The 20,569-nt window shown below is 38.4% G+C and overlaps 1 protein-coding gene across 3 annotated transcripts in view; it reads right to left on the reverse strand.

The window, feature by feature from the left end:
* c4h22orf23 (chromosome 4 C22orf23 homolog) overlaps window positions 1-19,316 on the reverse strand; it is a 21,608-nt gene extending 2,292 nt beyond the window's left edge. The window contains exons 1-4 of one of the 3 annotated variants that reach the window (XM_036000014.1): window positions 19,297-19,316; window positions 1,298-1,342; window positions 580-677; window positions 382-444 (exon numbers count right to left, since the gene is read on the reverse strand). In XM_036000014.1, coding sequence (XP_035855907.1) covers window positions 382-444; window positions 580-670 — 154 coding nt within the window. In that variant the 5' untranslated portion in view covers window positions 671-677; window positions 1,298-1,342; window positions 19,297-19,316. Of the gene's footprint in view, window positions 1-381; window positions 445-579; window positions 678-1,297; window positions 1,425-19,296 lie in introns of those variants that run through there. The other 2 variants (XM_031309600.2, XM_031309601.2) reach the window with 2 other exon arrangements.
* Window positions 19,317-20,569: the final 1,253 nt, after the last annotated feature.

Genomic DNA, 20,569 nt, shown 5'->3' on the forward strand with positions numbered 1-20,569 from the left:
AAAAGTTAAAGTTTTTAATATGTGTTGGTTTTATTGCTTCATCTGTTTTTAATATGCTAAATGTGCTGGTTTTACTGTAAAGTGTCTGTCATGTAAAGCGCTATATAAATAAAATGTATTATTACAAAATGTAGTACAGTAATGCTTAATGTTTCAAAAACATAAGAGCTCCCCTATTATCATATTTATACTATCTGAGTCACGATTATGATATAATCTGGATTTGTTTTACAATATGTCATTGAGTTTTGCAATGATATGTGGCAAACACTATCACAATATATAAAATATATATACTTATTCGATGTGTGGTTAGTACTATCACACACATTATCATTGTATTGCATTCCCCAACCTCTCATCCAAAGGTCTCCTACTTACTCTTGAGGCATTCGTTGATCTGTTTTCTCTGGAGGTTGGTGAGTTTTGATTCCTGCATCATTACTGAGCACCAGGAGAGAGAATGATTACAAGTTCAAAGCACAAGCCTACACAATGATGTAGGGGTGTGTGTGTGTGTGTGTTTCCCAGTGACACCTAAACATCCACACTAGAATATCAACAAGTGCATCATCTCACATCTCAGCAGATCCTGGGTCTCCTTGCTGTACTGGGTGGCTCTGGGGTTGTTCCACAGTCCTCTGCCATCTCTACTCCGTGAGGTCTCCATCTGCAACCTCAAAGACATGATCAGCAATCTCTGGGGCTTATACTTAGGGTTATCTCTGTACATTGAAAGCTACAGCTCAGATTTAATTTGTGAACTGGAACACATCACTAAACAGGGAGACAGGCTGTGTATGGATGCCATGACAAACCCTGGAGATGTTCCATAGGCATTGGATGACAACTCCTAGGGCGGTCGACAATATAACAGCAGCTGTTATATTGACTTAAATGGGACATGGGGGTATATTCTGAGTCACAGCTAACATATAATTAAAACGATATGGATGTAATATTATGTCAAATAAAAATAATTTCAAACTGAACAAAAAATATCAATTCAATTCTTGACTTCGTTCAAAACTCTTTATATACAGTCTATGGTTAAAACATGGATGTATTATATTGACCTTTTCAAACCAAACTCACTGAAATAGCACAATGTAACGTTAAGCTAAATTGTGTTAACATTAGCTAAAAATAGCGTTACGTTAGTGCGCTTAGCTAACGTTAGCTGCTAGCTAGGTGGCTAACATTAACTGTCAGAAGCAGAAGGGTAAGAAGTTGACTCTACATGAAAGAAACGTGTGAAAAGGAAGGATATGACTTAAAAAGACTGGAAAGAACTTACTCAAACACTATTTCTTTAGTCCTTTGTAAACACTTAGCTAGCTAGCTACCACTAAAGATAGCTAATTTCGGTCGAGACAGCTGCGTCGGTCCGTTACTATAGCAACCAAGTAGCTACAAGCACTTCCGTCAAAGCTGCTACTGATCGCAGTTTTTGCTCCTTACCATAGACTGTATATTATTAAGAGATGTTTGGGGGGGCGCTTTTCATTGTTACACCTATAGATATTAGCCTCTTTTACTGTCTATGATATAAACCAGGTTGTCAAAATGAAGCTGCAGCTAAGCCACAAAGCTGACAATATAGTCATGGTTTCTGGTGGACTAGAATTTCACTAAACTAAATTGTAAGTTTCAGGCTGTAGGCTATACAACAGAACTTGGTTTTTATTTTAATTACATGGTTGACGACCCTTGAAAGTACAACAATACTGTAAATCACTAACTCTGATAATAAAGCATGGAAGTATGTCAAAAAAGTAATGAAAAAGTCATAGAATAGTATGTCGATGTAGTATTATGTCTAAAAAAGTGTTAAAACATTCATAGTATTTCGAAAAGTGATACAAAAAGTCATAGTTTAGTATGTCTAAAAAAGTGATTAAAAAGCCATAGTATAGTATGTCGACAAGTGATAAAAATGTCATAGTAGTATGTTGAAAAAAATCAAAAAAAATTCATAGTATAAAATGTCGAAAAAAGTGACAAAATAGTCAAAGTAAGTCAAACAGTGATAAAAAGTAATAGAATAGTATGTCTAAAAAGTCATAGTATAGTGTGACTTTCCTTTGGACATTTGACTAAAAAATAAATAATTCCCCCAACCTAAGACTCCCCAACCTGTCTTCTAACAGACTGAGCTAGCATACTATTGTATGCCATAGTATAGTATGTTGAAAAAATTCATAGTATAGTACGGTATGTCAAAAAAATCCTTAAAAAGTCTTAGTATCCCAGCAGGCACCGGACGTCAGTTCAACATCATTTCAACGTTGGACTCCAACGTTGGACAGATGTTTGATTTTAGTTGGATATGAAAATCGGGTTGACGTCAAAACCCAACGTTGGATTGACATCAACCTACAACGTTAGACAGACGATAGATTTTAGTTGGAAATGAAAATCGGGTTGACGTCAAAACCCCACGTTAGATTGACATCAACCTACAACGTTAGACAGACGATAGATTTTAGTTGGAAACGAAAATCATGTTAACGTCAAAACCCAACGTTGGATTGACATCAATTTCCAATGTTAGATGGACGTTGGATTGTTGTTGGAAATTAAAATCGTGTTAACATCAAAACCCAACGTTGGATTGACATCAACCTCCAATATTAGATGGACGTTAGATTTTAGTTGGGACTAAAAATCGTATTGTCGGTTTTAGTCGGAAATGAAAATTGTGTCGAGGTCAAAACCCAACGTTGGATTGACATCATCCTCCAACGTTGGACAGATGTTAGATTTTAGTTGGGACTAAAAATCGTGTTGACGTCAAACCCAACGTTGGATTGACATCAACCTCAAACATAGAACAGACATTGGATTGTTGTTGGAAATGAAAATCGTGTTAACGTCAAATTCCAACAAAAAAAAAAAAATTAAGAGTTAGTTTGGATTTTGTTGGCATGACATTAAACTTTTACAGAGCTTTGTTTTTATTGTAAATGAAAAGTCTACATATTGAGAAACTGGGATGATGTCATACTAAGGTTAGACATCTTGCAGGTAGTGGCCAGGTTGTTAATAGGTGGCAACTGTGGTTACTGGTTTTCACTAAACCCCCAAAATAGACACTAGAAAACACTGAGGATATATGCTTTTTACCTGTAACAACAGTGAAGAGCCGGAGCTTCGTGAAGGCAAGCTTGCCCTTCCCGCCCTTCATATTGAACTTTGCCATAACCTCATTTGTCATCAACATGTGGATACAAAAGAAAAAATATTTAAATTTACAAATAATTCACTGGTTGAACTTTGAAAATTCTTTGTCAAAAACAAATGTTATATCTATATATAACATGTAGCATATATAAATTGCACAAAATACCTCTTAGCTCTAAAGCCTGTAGTCTATAACACAAAACAAGATTGGATAATCACCTTATAGTAGTTTATTTATATATAATTCTTACAGCCTTCTACTGCATTTTAGGCCACTCCTGAACAGCAAGCATAATGGTGGGTTCACAGTGAAAGCGAATCCAGTGTTTCACGTGTCTTGATTACACACAAAGTCAATGCAAAGATGCAAATTCACTCCGGGTGGTGTGGAAAATGCATTTGTTGCAACATTTGCTGGGTCGCCCGAATTTCGTATGACATTATGTTGCCAAAGCCTATCAGCGGTGAAATTGTCCGGATGTCACAGACGGCTTCAGAGCGTTGTTTGGAGAGGACCAGGCAGAACGGAGCCAACGGAGAGCTGACTTTATTTACTGTATACACACAGATTACACAGTTAGAAAAGGAGTTGGCAGCAGTGACTGATTTGCATTATGCAAAACATTTTAAAAAAAGTCTGAATGCATGGGTCTTGGCATAGTCCATCAAAATATCTACCACTATCAATCTAAATCACACAAATTAGAATATGCCAACAGTGGCTGTGGTGAGCCCCCGAAGATCGGAGTACTTTCTGTGGATAATGTAAACTATATAACCCTGTGTGTTAGTTTGCATCAGCTGTTTTGGAGCAGGGAGAAATCTATCAACTCGTTATGAATCCTGAAGCTGCTTCAATCAGCTGTGTTGAAGCAGGGAGAGATTAAATCATGCAGGACAGGGGGTAACTTTCTCCAGGAGAGGGATGAGGAAACACTGTCGTAGTAACGCTTCATAAACTTCAATTCAACTAAGATAGATTCATACAGCAATCAAAGTCTTTGCACACTGTTTAAGTGTGAAAAAGCTACACCGAACGGTCTAAACGATATAGAACTGTATTTTATCTTCTTTTGGACATATAACTAACCTGAGCATCATAGTCAACATATTAAGACAAATGCAAACCTATGCCCTTGCTAAATGCTTTACAAAAAAAGTTTAATAAAGCTGAACACACAGTAGCTTCATACAGTCTATGAGTATGTTATCCAAAGAAAAAAAAAAAGCTAATCCTACCATACTACTTCAGGAGCTAACTCTAGCCACCATTGGCGTAGCCTAACATTGCCTATGTAGAAAGACAAATAACCTAACTTACACACATGTAACATTCTGTAATTTGTGTGATTTAGATGGACAATATTGACTGCGGTAGCTATATTGACGGCGAACACATACCAAGAGCAATGCATTCAGACTTTACTCAATGTTTTGGATAATGCTACCTACCGTTCTCGCAATGTGTAGAGTAGCAAAACAACCGAGAATGCATCACGTTACGTCCTGTGTGGGACGTAAAAACAGTTTATTCATGGTTATTTCCTGTCCTGACCAGCCTGACAGTGGAGGTCTGCAGTTGGACCCTCTTGGGTTTTTCATGACCGTACAAACCCTGTATATAATACATTTGTACTCTAAATTGATGTTTAACTCACCACACATGGCTGTTAATGTCAGGAAATCTGGTGCAAAACATTCATTTTGTTCATTTCATCTTTGACATAATTAAACTTTTAACATTTTTTATTATGTACGAAACTCATACCCAATTGTGACTTCTAAACCGGGGTATGAACTGAACCCTGTGACTTGCAGATCCCTAAAGAAGGCTGCCAGTTGGCCCAGTGGCAACAGTCGAGTCCCCTATACAATATTAATTCTACTCTATTCTATCGATGCTAACAGTAACTGACATCTAATTGACACTGAGATATAAAAACTTACTTCTCCATGACCCTTTTAACATTGTCTTTCAAGTGGACTCCTCCCACCCTGGACAAGGCATTAATCTGAAATTAGAGGAACAATATTTCAGTTTTACCAACAAAAGAAAAAGAAGTAAACAGTGACACATTACACGAAAGAAAAATATGCATAATTATGTTGGTATGACTACAGTTGACCTTACCAGCTTCTGTTTTTCCTCCAGGGAGTTGAGGGATCTATCAAGGAGGTTTAGAGCCTCAACAGTTGACGCTTGTTGAATTTTAGTTGCTTCGTACTTTTCTGCATCCCGTTTCTTCAATGAGCGGATATCCTCACGCATTTCCACTAGCATTTCCATCACTTTTCTCTGAAATTCTAATGCAGTGAAACAAATAATTACCATAATTAGAAATATGGTATGTCAAGGCACAACCTACTACTGATAACTGTCATAATCTATTGTCCTTATGTTTTGTTTGAGAGGTTATTGTTTTTTAATCCAAATAGGGGTTTTGTCTAAGAACTTGACTTGCATAAAGCTCAAAAAAAGGCAAATCCCCTTATTTCAGCACAATTCCTTGATGTTAATGGGATAATACAGCTGCTATTTGATTCCATAGACAGCCAATAACTGACGCCTATATTAATATATGCTATATTGAGATATAAATCATTTATAATATATAGCCTATAAATATTGAGATTTTATTTACAATCTATTTCACCCAGCCAAAGTGTACTATGATTATGATATTCCACAATGAGCGAACAAGTCTGGGCTTTCACCACATTAGCCTGCTAACAGATGCCTTGCTGCCCCACATAGCTGACATCTGTCTGGCTGTGTGTATTGGGGAAGAGTAAATCAGAATCAGAATCAGAAAATACTTTAATAATCCCAGGGGGAAATTATTTAATTATTGTATTTAAATAATGTAATTACTAGCAATAGGAATCATTACGATTTTATCTATACTACAACTACTCTTATCAATAATCCTTATTGGTTTGGTTCTTTATCAATGCTGTTATTGATTCTTTTATATTACTAAGAATTGATTATTTTTAATATATTTTAAAATAAAAGCATTCAGTACAGGATTAGAATTTATTTAGATTTTAAATATAACTAAATATTGTTTCTAGAGAAGCAAGAGCGATGTTTACATCAGCAACCTCACTATATAAACTATATAATAATTAAAGAATAAATCATATTGCTGACATCAAAATACTAAGTGAAGTTTAGAAAGAATAAACAACTCAGACATCAGTAGGGGTGTGAATCTCTGGGCACCTCACGATTCGATTACGATTCAGAGGGCTGCGATTCGATTATAAAACGATTATCAATGCATAATTTTTTCTATACAGGATCCCTGGATAATTACTAAGCATTTCATTTACGCATTAAAATCCAAAAGAAACATCTCCTAATTAGCTTAAAAGGACTAGTTTCTATCCCTAATTTACTTTATTAACCTCAGCTCCATGGTCCTTCATTTCATTAACAACCAGTTGTCAGACTCCTCTGAACACTGAAATATAATTATCAGGATGTAACGTACAGTATGTGTACAGGACAGAGCTGTACACCAGTTTAGTCTAAGCTTGTACCTGATGTCCTCAACACTTGACTAGTAGGTTAGTTAGTAATGACATACAGCTGATAATTAATGTTACTTTGTTACTAATTTTGCTAACGTAACATAAATAAATAAATATTTTTAGCGCCTTTCACAGGACCCAAGGACGCTTTACACATAGTCACAGTGACAGAACAACAAAAAGTAATTCAGGATTGAATGCCTTGGTAAAGAGCTGGGTTTTTAGTAGATTTTTTGAAAGTGTCCAGACAGGGAGCATTTCAGATCTCTGTGGGGATGGAGTACGCTGCACGTTTACTACCAGACAAAAACTTACTGCTAATATTTTTCTCCGCTAGCTTTCACTGTCACGTTCTGCCGCTCGCTCTCTCTCACTCACTCGGCCTCACACACAGGATACACAGGGAGCTGCTAAGCTTTGCACTTCCGCCAGTTCCGCCTTCCGTCAACATGACATTATCAATAACATTTAAATAATCGATTTTTTGACATTTGTTAATCGATTCACGTCCGCATAGCGATGCATCTAAGAATCGATTATTTCTCTCACCCCTAGACATCAGTCTATATCAGTCCTTCCTCCTGTCCTCCACTGGGGCTGGTTAATCTCAGCCAGCAGAGAAGTTTAGATAAGCGTCAAACCAAGTAAAACAGACTACATAAAGACAGCTTTCGTTTTAGCTTGTTTGTTAAAATAAGCTGCTAAACTAACCAGTGCACTGTGGTTGTGTAAAACATACCAGTGGTGGATACGAGACTGCAGGCAAAATAGCTGAAAATATAGCTTTCTACACTTTGTCAGTTTGATAAAATACTCTTACTGGCCTTTTACTTGTTTTTTTTATTGCACAACATACAGTAACGAGTGTAGTTTTTTTCAATTTAAATAAAATATTTACTTCACCTGGGGCCTGTACTACGCAGGATTTGGGGTTAACAAGATAACTTCAGGGTTAACCCTGGGTTTTCAGTCCTACAAAGGTGGTTCATTTCTTACAGGGGTACGTCACCATGGTAACTTATGCTACACGGATTGAGCCAATCCCAGTTGACATGACAACCACTCACATTCACAACTAAGGTCAATTTTAGAATCAACAATTAACCTAGCCTGCATGTCTTTGGACAGGGCTTTGGATAAAAGTGTTCTATAAATGCAAGCCATTTACCACACAGTCTGTGATTTTTTGCTAACTGTCCTTCCTGTATTTGGCAACTGCAACTGTGTAGCCTTTTGACTGGATTATGTGTTGAAATTCTTCATATTTCTGTGATATTATAGTTTACTCTTCGTTAGTAAAATAAGCCGCTCTGCTGCCAGCAGACTTGTTTGAGACTGGTCAAATCAGGAAACACCTCATCTTTAATGTGCATGTGCTCATTGCTAGATTAGACAAACCTGGGTTGACTACCGAGTTGACCCCCACCTTTGTGTGACCACTTATGATTGCTGGTGTAAGGGTTAGTGAAGCCACATAACAGAAAGCCTCTGGTTCTGTTCTGCTGTTACTTTTAAAATTCCCTGTGTATTTGTTTTTATATAATATATACTTACTTTCTTCTGGCATTGGGTATGGGCAGCGTTTTCCCTGTGTTGATGGAGTTTGTTGTCTGGAGCTGGTCCCTTGAGTAGATTGCTGAACAGGGGTTATTGATCTTCTACGTTGTTCTTCTTGGTGCGACAGGCTTCTATGAGATGGTGATCTGGTCTGCGTTTCTGATGTGGGCTCCTGAATTTGCTGGAGCACTACAAGAAGAGTAAGAGTAAAGGGGTGCTTCTCAATTCTTATTTGTGCATCCTCGTTTCCTTTCCTCGCGTCTCAGCTCCACCCACTGTAGGATGCGAGGGAAGGCTGCAAGGAAAGAAAAGGAGGACGGAGGAATCGAATGAAAGCTTTTTTTTATACATTGGAATACTTGATTACTCGAGTGTCAGAATTGATATGTGCGTCACGTTTAGTCGATGAAACACTTCCGCATAGGATACACCCGTGTATCCTCGCTCATGACTCCTCAGGAAGCTCCTCACTCCTCGCCTCCTCGTGGTGCAATTAGAGTATTAAGATGTCCTTCAAGATGGCTGAGCTCGATTGGTTTCCGGGTCATAGGATGGAGGACGGAGGAGCGAGGAGACAAGGAGGGATATTGAGAAGCACCCCTGGTCACGACAAATGCTCAAACTAAATTTAGGACAGATTTTAGGACAAATCTTTCCAATACAAATTATCATTGCAGTTAAGTACGAGTTTAATTAATCCTCCAAGTGTGACCCATCAGCCCCTGTGGCAAGAACAAGTGGCAGTGTTCTTCTACTAAATTAAGTGAATATAAACCTGCCAACAACAACTTAAAGAAACAACCCAAAGCTGAAAAAATGTTTTGAAGGTTGCACAACACCACACATTACTTTAGGATTCATTGTTAAGCTCTTGTGTTGTTTGCTAGTCCAAATCCACTTAATTTATTTTGGAGGAGCACACCCACTGGGAAGCTCTCATATAAGAGAAGGAGCTGATGGCTCAGACTTGGTGGATCTATTACATTTGTATAGATATATGGGTATGAACCCAAACTATCACTTTAAGGTCAAATATTTATAAAAGTGAATTTAAGACTAAATAAGGACCTGAAGAACCTTTGCATTTTGCCCTTGAAATCTGCTTTCCCTGAATGAGCGGAATGACTGTAGAGCCAGAGCTTGATCGCCTGGATAAAATTGATGGTGGAATGACTGTAGAGCCAGAGCTTGATCGCCTGGATGACGTAGACGATGATGGCGAGCTTGCATATTCGGACCTTACTGGAGACTCTCGCTCTTGAACATGTTCCAGCTTCCTTGGAGCAGCAGGAAGTTCTAGCTCTGTTAAAAAAAAATATTATTCCTTAATTGATGTAATGTAATCCTCTTTTAAAGCAAAGACAATACATGACCTAGACACACACAGCACAAGCATGCATTAACACACAATGTGTGTGTGTGTGTGTGTGTGTGTGTGTGTGTGTGTGTATATATATCATAATGTTGTGTTAATGTTCATATTACTGCAGTGTTTCCCTTTTGTCCATTCAGCTGCAGCACTTAGCCTCACTCATTTTTCTAAGGACTTCTACATTGGCATATGTTAGCAGTAAATTGTCAATCTGGCAGTATATGTACAGTATAGGCAGTGCTTCCCTTATATGCATTCAGGAGCGGCGGTGCGCCGCTGCTGAATCATGACCACTGCTACTAAAATTTCCTACGATCATTGCACTATGTGCTACAAATGTTTTCACTTGCACACTGTGCGAGCACGGCAACACTCAACGCTTTGCTAGCTTCCTCTCCTCGTTCTATACAAAACATCCAAGTGACTGGTGCTGTTATAAGAGCAGCGTAACTCCTGTAAGGAATCGGGAGGTGCGTAGCGAGTGTTTGATTGTCCGAGCGGCAGAAAGTGACGGTGAACCCGAGCGGAAGGAAATATTCTGGCAGTAAATGTGACTGCTGATTGGTCAGAGAGAATCGTCACTATTCACTGCATCATCATTGCGCGCGCTGGACAGAGGTCAGCAACAGAAAGTTTTATATTTTACAATTTTCATATGTTATTTCATCACTAAATCAACTTCTGAGAAGTTTTGAGGTGAGAAATCATCTGTGTAGATTCGAATATTGACAGTTTTACGAAAAGTGACGGTGGAACAAAAATGTGCTTGAAAGTCGCGGCGGGGAAAGCTCGCTCACAGAGCCCTCTCGTCACACAGACCACTGCAGCCAACACAGCAGCGACTCCAGCAACAGCAGCAGAGGAAAACACAGTTGTAAGATTTTCATACAGCTCATCTGTCTTTCTGAGTAATGTTGAACGTTTTAACTTACATCAAGAGACAGCTAGTGTGAGTGGGTCCCAGGTGTGTGTCACGCATATAGGTACATCTACTGAATAATCTACTCGGGGAAACACTGTACTGTTATTGTGTGCTGTCAAAACATTTGGACAAATTGTATTTTGATGCTTTGGCAACATTGTTCTTGAACCTTTCATGCCAATTAAGCAATCTGAATTGAATGGAATTGACATTCTGTAGATAATTTGTCACTTTTTTTTGTTGCTGTTTTTATATCCTCATGACAAGTAGTCTCCCCATTACAGGGGAGAAAACAAAGAACTAACCTTCATCACTGTTGAGATGTCGACAATTTCCTTGGAGGTCTTCTTAATCAAATTCTACCTCACTGTGACCACTATCATCTAGTTCAAGACAAATTAACAAAAAAATAATTCTGCTCCAGAAAGAAATAAAAAAGGTGCAGTTTTCAGTGATTGTGCTCAGCTGGTGCAGTGCATGAAAGGAAGGCAGTTGTGATAGAAGAGACGTAAGTGTGTACAATTATGCATGCATCCTTTATATTGCTACGTTCCCATCCTCTTCTACCATCACTCTTCTACCAGGAAGTACGTTGGACGAAGCAGGGAAAGGAAAAGTCGAAAAGTGAATGAGAGAGAAAAAAAAAGATAACAGACGTCTTTAACAGTCGTTAAATATTTATCAAAGTTTACATGCCAGCAGCCATTTCACCCTATTGCCCAAGACTGGTTGCCCACTGAAGCTAAGCAGGGCTGAGCCTGGTAAGTACCTGGATGGGAGACCTCCTGGGATAACCAGGTTGCTGCTGGAAGAGGTGTTAGTGAGGCCAGAAGGGGGTGCTCGCACTGTGGTCTGCGTGGGTCCTAACGCCCCAATATAGTGACGGGGACACTATACTGTCAAAAAGCACCGTACTTCGGATGAGACGTTAAACCGAGGTCTTGACTCTCTGTGGTCATTAAAAACCCCAGGATGTCCTTCGATAAAGAGTAAGGGTGTAACCCCGGCATCCTGGCCAAATTTGCCCCTTGTCCATCATGGCCTCCTAATCATCACCATATATGTATACTAATTGGCTTCATCACTGTCTCCTCTCCACCAGTAAGCTGGTGTGTGGTGGGCGTTCTGGCGCAATATGGCTGCCGTCGCATCATCCAGGTGGAGGCTGCACATTGGTGGTGGTTGAGGAGATTCCCCCTTCCATGTAAAGCGCTTTGAGGTCCCAGAAAAAGCGCTATATCAATGTAATGAATTATTATTATTATTACACTACTACAGATGAAGTGGCCTATGAAGTTGCCGGTCTAGGCATATTTAGATAATCAAAGTCAGTTACAGAACTTCACTCTGCAACAGCATGGTAATCCAATGACCAAACTTTACAAGTTTAATAGTAGAGGACTGTGAATGCTTATCAAATGTAATATCAATATACCCAATTCACTTCAAGATATCAAACTGGCATTAGTTCCTTATTGTGGCCTTGTTGTTATGGTGACACCAAAATTGACATTGCTTACTCTTGATAGCATAGTGCACTTCAAACAAATTCATGCTGAATGGATATGTTACTTTTGAAAGTGTTGCACTGTCAACAGGGCAACAAGGGAAGAGTTCATGAAAATCCATTACCAGCAGCCTATTGCGATACATCTGTAAGATATGCATGAATAACTACTTTAAAAGAGGTAAGAATTGGTTGATTAATAAATGAATACCTGAGTATAACAGTGAATGACAAAGTACAAAAGAATAGTTAAATAATTAAAAGTTAAAAGAATACCTGTCACACAATCTTCAAATGTCTTATTTTTTCTTTTTTCTTCTTTTGCTTCCAGTGCCCCTTCTTCAGTTTCTGTACTACTCGTGAAGTAACAGTTATCACATTCTTTAAAGTCATCTACAAATCATAAATAACAATTAACGCAGGCAAAGCAAAAAGTTACTTCCATATGACAAAAGGCACATAATAGATGTGACATGTAAGTGTACCCACCAGATCTCATCTTCTCTTTCAGAAGAGGAAACTTTCTCCAACCCTCAGATGGTTTGCGGCATTCCTTCAAATGTCTTGTTGCATTTGCAATATTTGGCCAGAACAGTAACATGTTCTCTGTGTCTACCCAGCTGTCTGGCACCGTCCCTTCTTCTTGCCTTTTCCTTTCTTGCCACACTGCCCTAACCCAAGCCATCCTGAAACAAAGCATATTGAAATAAATTAAAACATTAACTTAAAAAAACATAAATTAATACAAATAATATAGAGACAATTACAAATTAACTATATGTTTCATCATACATTAACTACTCAGTGGTGGATGCTTTAAATGCATCAAATTCATAAAAGTACTATTACTGAGGGAAAAAATATTTCCATTACAGTTTCTCATGAACATGCTCATCTGTGGCACATCATTATAATATCCAGGCACATGCCATAAAATCAAAACAGTAACTTTACATTTAAAATATAATATATAAAACTAGCCAGCAATCAAAGTTTGTTTAAGCACAGTGGAAACACTGGCAAAAACATATATACAAACAATAGCTGTAACAATAGGTTAAAACATATGGCAACAACATTACATCACAATTTCACTAGTGTGTATGTACTACAAGCACTATATGTCTGATGCAGATGCCATAAAGGGCCATTATAGGCACTGGAGTAAAGGTCATGTGGTCACTAAAATTAACCAACCTGTGATATATAGGCTCCTGCTTCCCAGCAAAGCAAATACACTAGTAATTTTATAATCAACCATTTAAATTGTATACGCGTACCCTCCCCCTGCCCTAAACCCAGTGGTTCTCAACTTTTTCTTGTCAAGGAGCCCTAAACTGACACAAATTAGACCACGGACCCCCATTTGATAAGATTTTGTCCCAGCATTGCTCACTTGGTAGGATTTGGCTTTTGGATGTTTTATTCCAGAAAGTGTGTGAAATCCATGGCCAAAATAGTCATTTGTTTGGTCACTATGTCACTTATGGATGGACTTATAATGAAAATAAATGACCCTTTTTGCTGGGACCCCCCTGGAAGACCCTCAAGGACCCCTGGGGGTCCCCGGACCCCACTTTCAGAACCACTGCCCTAACCTAGTCCCAAAGAGGAACAAGGGGGGAAACCCAATGCACCACAGCACAAAGTTACAGAGGAAACATGGTTGAATAGTATGCTTAATAATATGCCCATACATTTTTACTGTGGCCCTAAAAACCTTAATGAAGTAAGATAAAAACAACAATGTTGAGTTTTGGGAAACAAAGCCATTAAGCTGTATAACACCCTAAGTTATTAAACACAGGGAGAGCTAATATTTAATATTTCACAATGAAGTTCTTGAAAAAACTATAGTGAACTCACTGTAGTATTACTACAACAGACTAATTAATAATTACCCTTTTTTAGTCTTTTCGCTCCATGCTGTGCAATAAGGCAGAAGCACATATCCAGTTTGATAGGGAAGACAAGCCACTTTACGGTTATTTCTTTAACTTCAAGCAGCCTGCGATGTTTCCGGATTCTCTCCAAGTTTCGGACGAACACAATGTTAATAAGCTTGGAGTCACAAGTAGGGCTGAACGATTTTGAAAATAATCTAATTGCGATTTTTTCCCAAATATTGCGATTGCGATTCGATTATTTTTTTTTAAGCTTTGTCTTCTGTATTATTCAACAAAGACAAACAATAAATCATTTTATAGTATGAACAACACACAATTACACACTAGACAGTTAAAAACGTAAAATATAGTATACACACACACACACACACACACACACACAACAGTGTATTTTTTACAGTGCACAGAGAGGAGCTGCCTCCAGCCCCTCCCCCTCTCCCTCGTGAAGTTGCGTGCTGCCGTGTGCACTTGCTCAGAGAGGCTATCGTTACGTTAGCTAGTTGCTGGTGTTCTTGCCATGGGATTAACTGTACTAATAAAACCGTTGAAACACCGCGGCCACGCTGCTGTGAAAGCTCCCCGAACGTCATTTATCAGAGTCTGGTTGTTACCCCTCTCAGTGGCAGCTCCTCCACTCCATATCTTTATAACGGAGCTAACCGCTAACCGGAGCTAACAGCTAATCAGAGCTAGTTGCCAACCGAGCCTTCAGTTCTGCGTGTCTATATCCATTAACTGCACGTATGGACTCGAACCAGAATAAAACCCTTCATTTTATTAAAATGGCTGTAAAAGTTTTAAACTACAACTCAGAGTTGTTTGAATGACAGAAATCAGCTCAAGGTACAGTGTAGCGTTAGCGTGCTAGTTGATGCTTTCTCTGCGGAGTGCAGACTGATTTGCTCTCGCGAGTCATATGACCAAATCGCAGCCTTTGCGATTAGGAAATCGCGTTTTAACATATCGCGATATTATCGCAAATGCAATTAATCGTTCAGCACAGTAAAAAGCTCTCCAGGCTTTTTTGTGATATGATGTCACACAACAAACTGCCATCATCACGTTTTTCTTTCACAAAGGCAAAGTCTTCATTGTGCAAGAGGAAACATCCATTTCTCTTCTTCACTGAAACAAAATGCCAACTTTAGTTTGCCATCTTCTTTCTGTGGCTTTCTGCCCTCTCATGTTCCAAAAGTCTCTTTGCCACTTGACTGATGGGATTCTTGGCATTTCTCACAAATTTCTTCAGAATTTGCAGATAGTTCTCAAACGGAAATACAGATACCCAGTAGCACACATACGTCGCAGCGACATATTGGCGATGTAATCAAAATACATCGGGGATACGTAGTATTTTGGTAGTTTGCTCACTGGCACGACGTCCCCGCGACGTCGCTGCGCTACGTTTCAGCGACATATAGCCGCTCTCTCCGCGACGTATACATATATACATCGTTCTAACGTATGCCATACATCGTAGAGATGCAGGTAATATACATCGTTCTAACATATGCCATACGTCGTAGAGATGCAGGCAATATACATCGTTCTAACGTATGCCATACGTCGTAGAGATGCAGGCAATATACATCGTTCTAACGTATGCAATACATCGTAGAGATGTAGGCTTATATACGTCGTTCTAACGTATGCAATACATCGTAGAGATGTAGGCTTATATACGTCGTTCTAACGTATGCAATACATCGTAGAGATGTAGGCTTATATACGTCGTTCTAACGTATGAAATACATTGTAGAGATGCAGGCTTATATACATCGTTCTAACATCTGCTATACATTTTACAGATGTGGTCAGCTTCCTGTTATACATAGTACAGATGTCAGGCTCTACATCCACCAGATATCATTTATACAGTCTGCAGATGTCAGGCGCTATATACCGTATATGTTATCCTACCATACCTTTACTCTTTAAATGTTGATAAAATAAATTACAAATTACTTACCTTAGTACACCGAGAATATTTTAGATAGGGGGCCTAATTAACATTTTACTGCTATAACTACTACTACTTTATAATAAACTATAGCTACAGTCCAATAATACCAGTCTAATCTGTAGAAATCATAGTCTAGAAGATGACAAACAATTATTAACCTAATTACTTGAAAACATCTAAATCACTCTGTAGGATCGCTGGTATAAACAAGACCAGTAAACTTCTCACTTTTTGCTGAACAAACATTTATTTTGAACTATATAATTAATCAATAAACATAAAAAACATTAACAAATATTAAAACATTAAAATAAAGAATTATCTTGGCCGGCGGTGGTGGCGATTAGGTGCCAGCCGGAGAAACTCTTGATGGCCTTCTCGGCCTCCGCTTCCGTCGGCGCCTGGAGGACCGGGTTCCTCATTACTGCTGCTGTAATAAAATCGTTCGATTCGAATTATTATCATACTATTTATTTTGTTTTATCTAGTCTTCTCAGTTTTCTATAGAGGTAAAATGGTATAGAATGGTTTCTGCACAGCAAGTGAATAAGAGACTTAGTGGAATATATATATTTAAAAAATTTAATAATTCTGGATTCGCTTCTAGTGAATGTTAAAAATGTTAAAAACATAACGTTTTAACCAAGGACCCTTTCAGTGTTCGGGCTGGTAAGTTGATATACCCCGAAACAAATTATCCGCTGAAATATAGACATTTCTTTCGCCATGCAAAGTCTATGTGAAAAGTCTTTCTGGGCCATGGGGTGCAGTACCACCGTTATCCACTAAGCCCATGGTGGCTTTTAGACTTGGCGCTCTTCCTGGAGGCTTGGCCAGACCACATCAAGATGTTGGGTCTGGGAACTCTCCATTGACAGGGCTCAATCCGAGGGGCGAGATAAACGGTTGTCTTTCAAACTCCCTCTGCATGCAATAGGATAGCACTACAACCAGGCTGATCCTGCAAGAGATCATAAAGTAGTATTCACTCAGTTAAATTGTAGAAATCTACCACAAACATTCATAAAAACAACTGTTCAAATATATATATATAAATAATATAATATATATAATATAAATATATATATATATATATATACACCCACAAAAACGTCTCCGGTAAGTAAAACCTTAACCATCATTTAATGGCCTATCAAAGACTACAACATTTTTTGTGAAATCAGAGATCTTTCTTACTGTGCATGCATTTTTTCCCCCCCATATTTAGCTTTGCGTTCCCCCATGTCCACACCAAGGCCCAGTATTGACAGCTAGAAACTTTGTATTATGAAATAAGACATCCAAGGGATGCATATAATTCTCCCAGTCTCTGCGTGAAGTATGTAAACAAAAAATAAGTATACGCAAATTACACACCTCTCCAAGTATGATGAGAATGTCATTTTTCTCCCTGAACAGGATCGGCAACAGCAGGATTGCAGCTCTGAAATCAATCCCTGAAAAATAAGTAAAAAAATAAAAGAAAGTGTATTAGGTGAATGTACAGTGTATTTTGGTTGGTTAGGCCTTATCTTGTCTGAAGACAAATAGAAAAGAAATTAAGCTTAAATGGCTCCACAACACTAGGGGTGACCACGGCTGATCAGTGAGTCACTTACCATGGACATCTTCGGTGAGGGCAGCCTCTCTTTCCTCCAAAGCCAGATCTGCAAGGGGAGATTTCCTTGAGTCAGTCTAAGCACTGTGGGTACTAGGATCTTAAAGCCATCTTCAAATCTTCGGCAGATATTCATTCTGCAACACAGCACAAACAACAAACAGGAAACATGTCACAACATTATCATAGGATTTTAAATTAAATTTCAAAGAGAGCCTTTAGTAATTTAATATGAACTCCAACACAAATATAAGGAAATAAAACATGTAGACAAACCCTGCATGGACTCTTACAATAAAACAATAGTCTTAAAATGTATGGCAAATTAACCATACTGTAACAATACTGTTAAACTGTCAAAGTCCTGCAGTGTAAATGTTACTTAAGCAAAAGTCTGTAAGTATTATCAGGATAATGTAGTTAAACATTAAAACATGTTAGAAAGTGTAAAGGATCCAACCGTTGTGTGTTTAATGGACTAATCATCTCAGTTTACTTTAGAATCAAACATCAGATTTTATAAACTACATGTGTTCTGTGAGCAGTAATCTTAATGTGTAAGTAACTAGTAACTGTAACAGATGAATCTGTAACAGATGAATGTAGCGGAGTAACTAAGTAACTAGTAACTAAGCTGTAACAGATGAATGTAGTGGAGTAACTAAAGTAACTAAAGCTGTAACAGATAAATGTAGTGGAGTAAAAAGTAGAAAGTGGAATGAAAGACTCAAGTAAAGTACCTCAACATTTAGACTGAAGTACAGTACTGGAGTAATGTACTTAGTTACATTCTACCCCTGCGTTCGGACTACAAAGACTGTGCAAGATTATGCATTACAGTGTGTACACCCTAATGCATAATGTTACACTACATAAACTACCGGAGCCAGGTGAATTCAGATCCAGATAAAAACTTCTTCAGTAGTAACCTTTACATTTTATATTATTTATATGTCTATGAGATTATAGAGTTATTTTCCATGGTTCTACTTGGGCCTAATGTTATAACAATCACATAACATTACTGTTACCGGTACCTTGATTCCACTGTAGCCTTCTCTGAATGTACCGGGACAGGCTCACGGTTAGTGTCATGGTTTCTTTCCACTGCTGTACAATCGGTTGAATTTGGCTTGCTTCTTAAACGATCCTTCAAAGAGGTATGAACCATCCTCTCAGTCAATCCATAGTCCACTGCTTCTCCGTCAACTTCATTATCTAACGTACAATACAGAAAAGAAAACAGCAATGTTAACCACCACTGTGGTAACAGCATAATGTACTTACACATTTAAAAAGCACATTATGCAATCACGCTTCTCTATCATCCTCCGTTTGGTCCGGACCTAACATCCATATAAAACACAAAGTAGGGTGCCCAGATAGCTCAGTTGGTAGAGCGGGCGCCCATATATATAGAGGTTTACTCCTCGACGCAGCGGCCGTGGGTTTTGGGTTTGACTCCGACGTGCGGCCCTTTGCTGCATGTCATTTCCTTTCATGTCTTCAGCTGTCCTGTCTATTGAAGGCCTAAATGCCCAAAAAATAATCTTAAAAGTATTTAGGCGTACCTCATTAGAGACGCTGGAAAAGTCTCTCTCTCTCTCTCTCTCTCACACACTCACACCACCATATTAATATAACGTTAGGCCTATCCTTACTTTTTTATTAATGATAATAATCGGGTTATTTTGAAAACCGCAGCTAGCTAGCTAACGTTAAATGTAAGCTTAGCTAGCTACTCGAAAGGGAGGTTAACCGTTGGTCGGTTCTGTCAGTTAACGTTAACGTGACTGGTGTTGTAACTTGACGTTAGTCTTTGTAGGTTAATTAACGTTAACATTACATGGTTTTACGAAAATGTTCTAAGACGTTTGACGACAAATAAAGAATAAATCATCATTTCAAACCCTCACTGGCTACCGATAGTCACATTACACCCAAATGGCTTTGCTTTACCATTAACATATATTTAAGAACAAAGACTTTTAGGCGGCAAAGACGCTTTTTATCGTTCTCCTCTGACGCAGTCCAGCTAACGTTTTATAGCTAACGTTAACGTAAGTCAGAAGAAAGAATTTTCGGCGGCAAAAACGCTTTTTTCTCCTCTGACGCAAGTAGTTTTATAGCTAACGTATGTTAGCTAGCTATCTCGATGGTCAACTCTAGCTAAGTACCATGTCGTAACATGTAGAATGGCAATATGGGACATAATACTGCTAATGTTTTAACTAACTAACCTGTTACGTTAATAATGTCAATCATCATGTCGAGTGTAGCTAGCTAATGTTGACAGAGTATGAACTTGGCTAGTGCTAACGGTAACGTTAACTTCCAACTTTGAATATAACACCACAAACACAGATTAAAAATGCACATAATTTACCTTTGAATTTACTTCGCTCCTCTTCAGTGACCTTTATTCTAAACGAAGTAAGCCCGTGATTAAATCCTCCGTTGCTAAATGTCCAAGCGCCATCCTCCCGACTTTGATCGACACTGACTGAAACTGACAGTTGGATCACTGTCGATTCACTCATGTATCCTTCCGCGCTGAAGTATTTATGCTTCCGCCGAGTCGAGCTCTCGTTAGCATGTAGCTAGATCCTTTCAATAGAACACAATTTAAAGCGTTAACAATTATTTGTCTGTTTCATTCTAATATAAATAGGGTAAGGGTTTGAAAATTAAATTCAATAGGCTACTGTTTGTGAATATAAATATACATTATTACATAGGGCCTACTCCTCATTACATGATTAAAAATGATTCAAGGGACACTTCACCAAAAAAACATTCTGATTATTTTGCCATGTCTACTACGTGAAGCCATATGGCTGCTCAAGATAATTTACACAAGTTCAGATATATAGAAACTAGCACACTACCACTTAAAAGTTGCTGGGCAGGATTCAGAGTCACTGTCCATCACATCACAGTGTGGGTGAGTAAAGATGTCCAGCCGCTCACGTAAACTCGAGCTTTCCAATGACCCGACGAACA

This window comes from Sander lucioperca, chromosome 4 (assembly GCF_008315115.2).
Source record: "Sander lucioperca isolate FBNREF2018 chromosome 4, SLUC_FBN_1.2, whole genome shotgun sequence".
NCBI classification, from domain to species: domain Eukaryota; kingdom Metazoa; phylum Chordata; class Actinopteri; order Perciformes; family Percidae; genus Sander; species Sander lucioperca.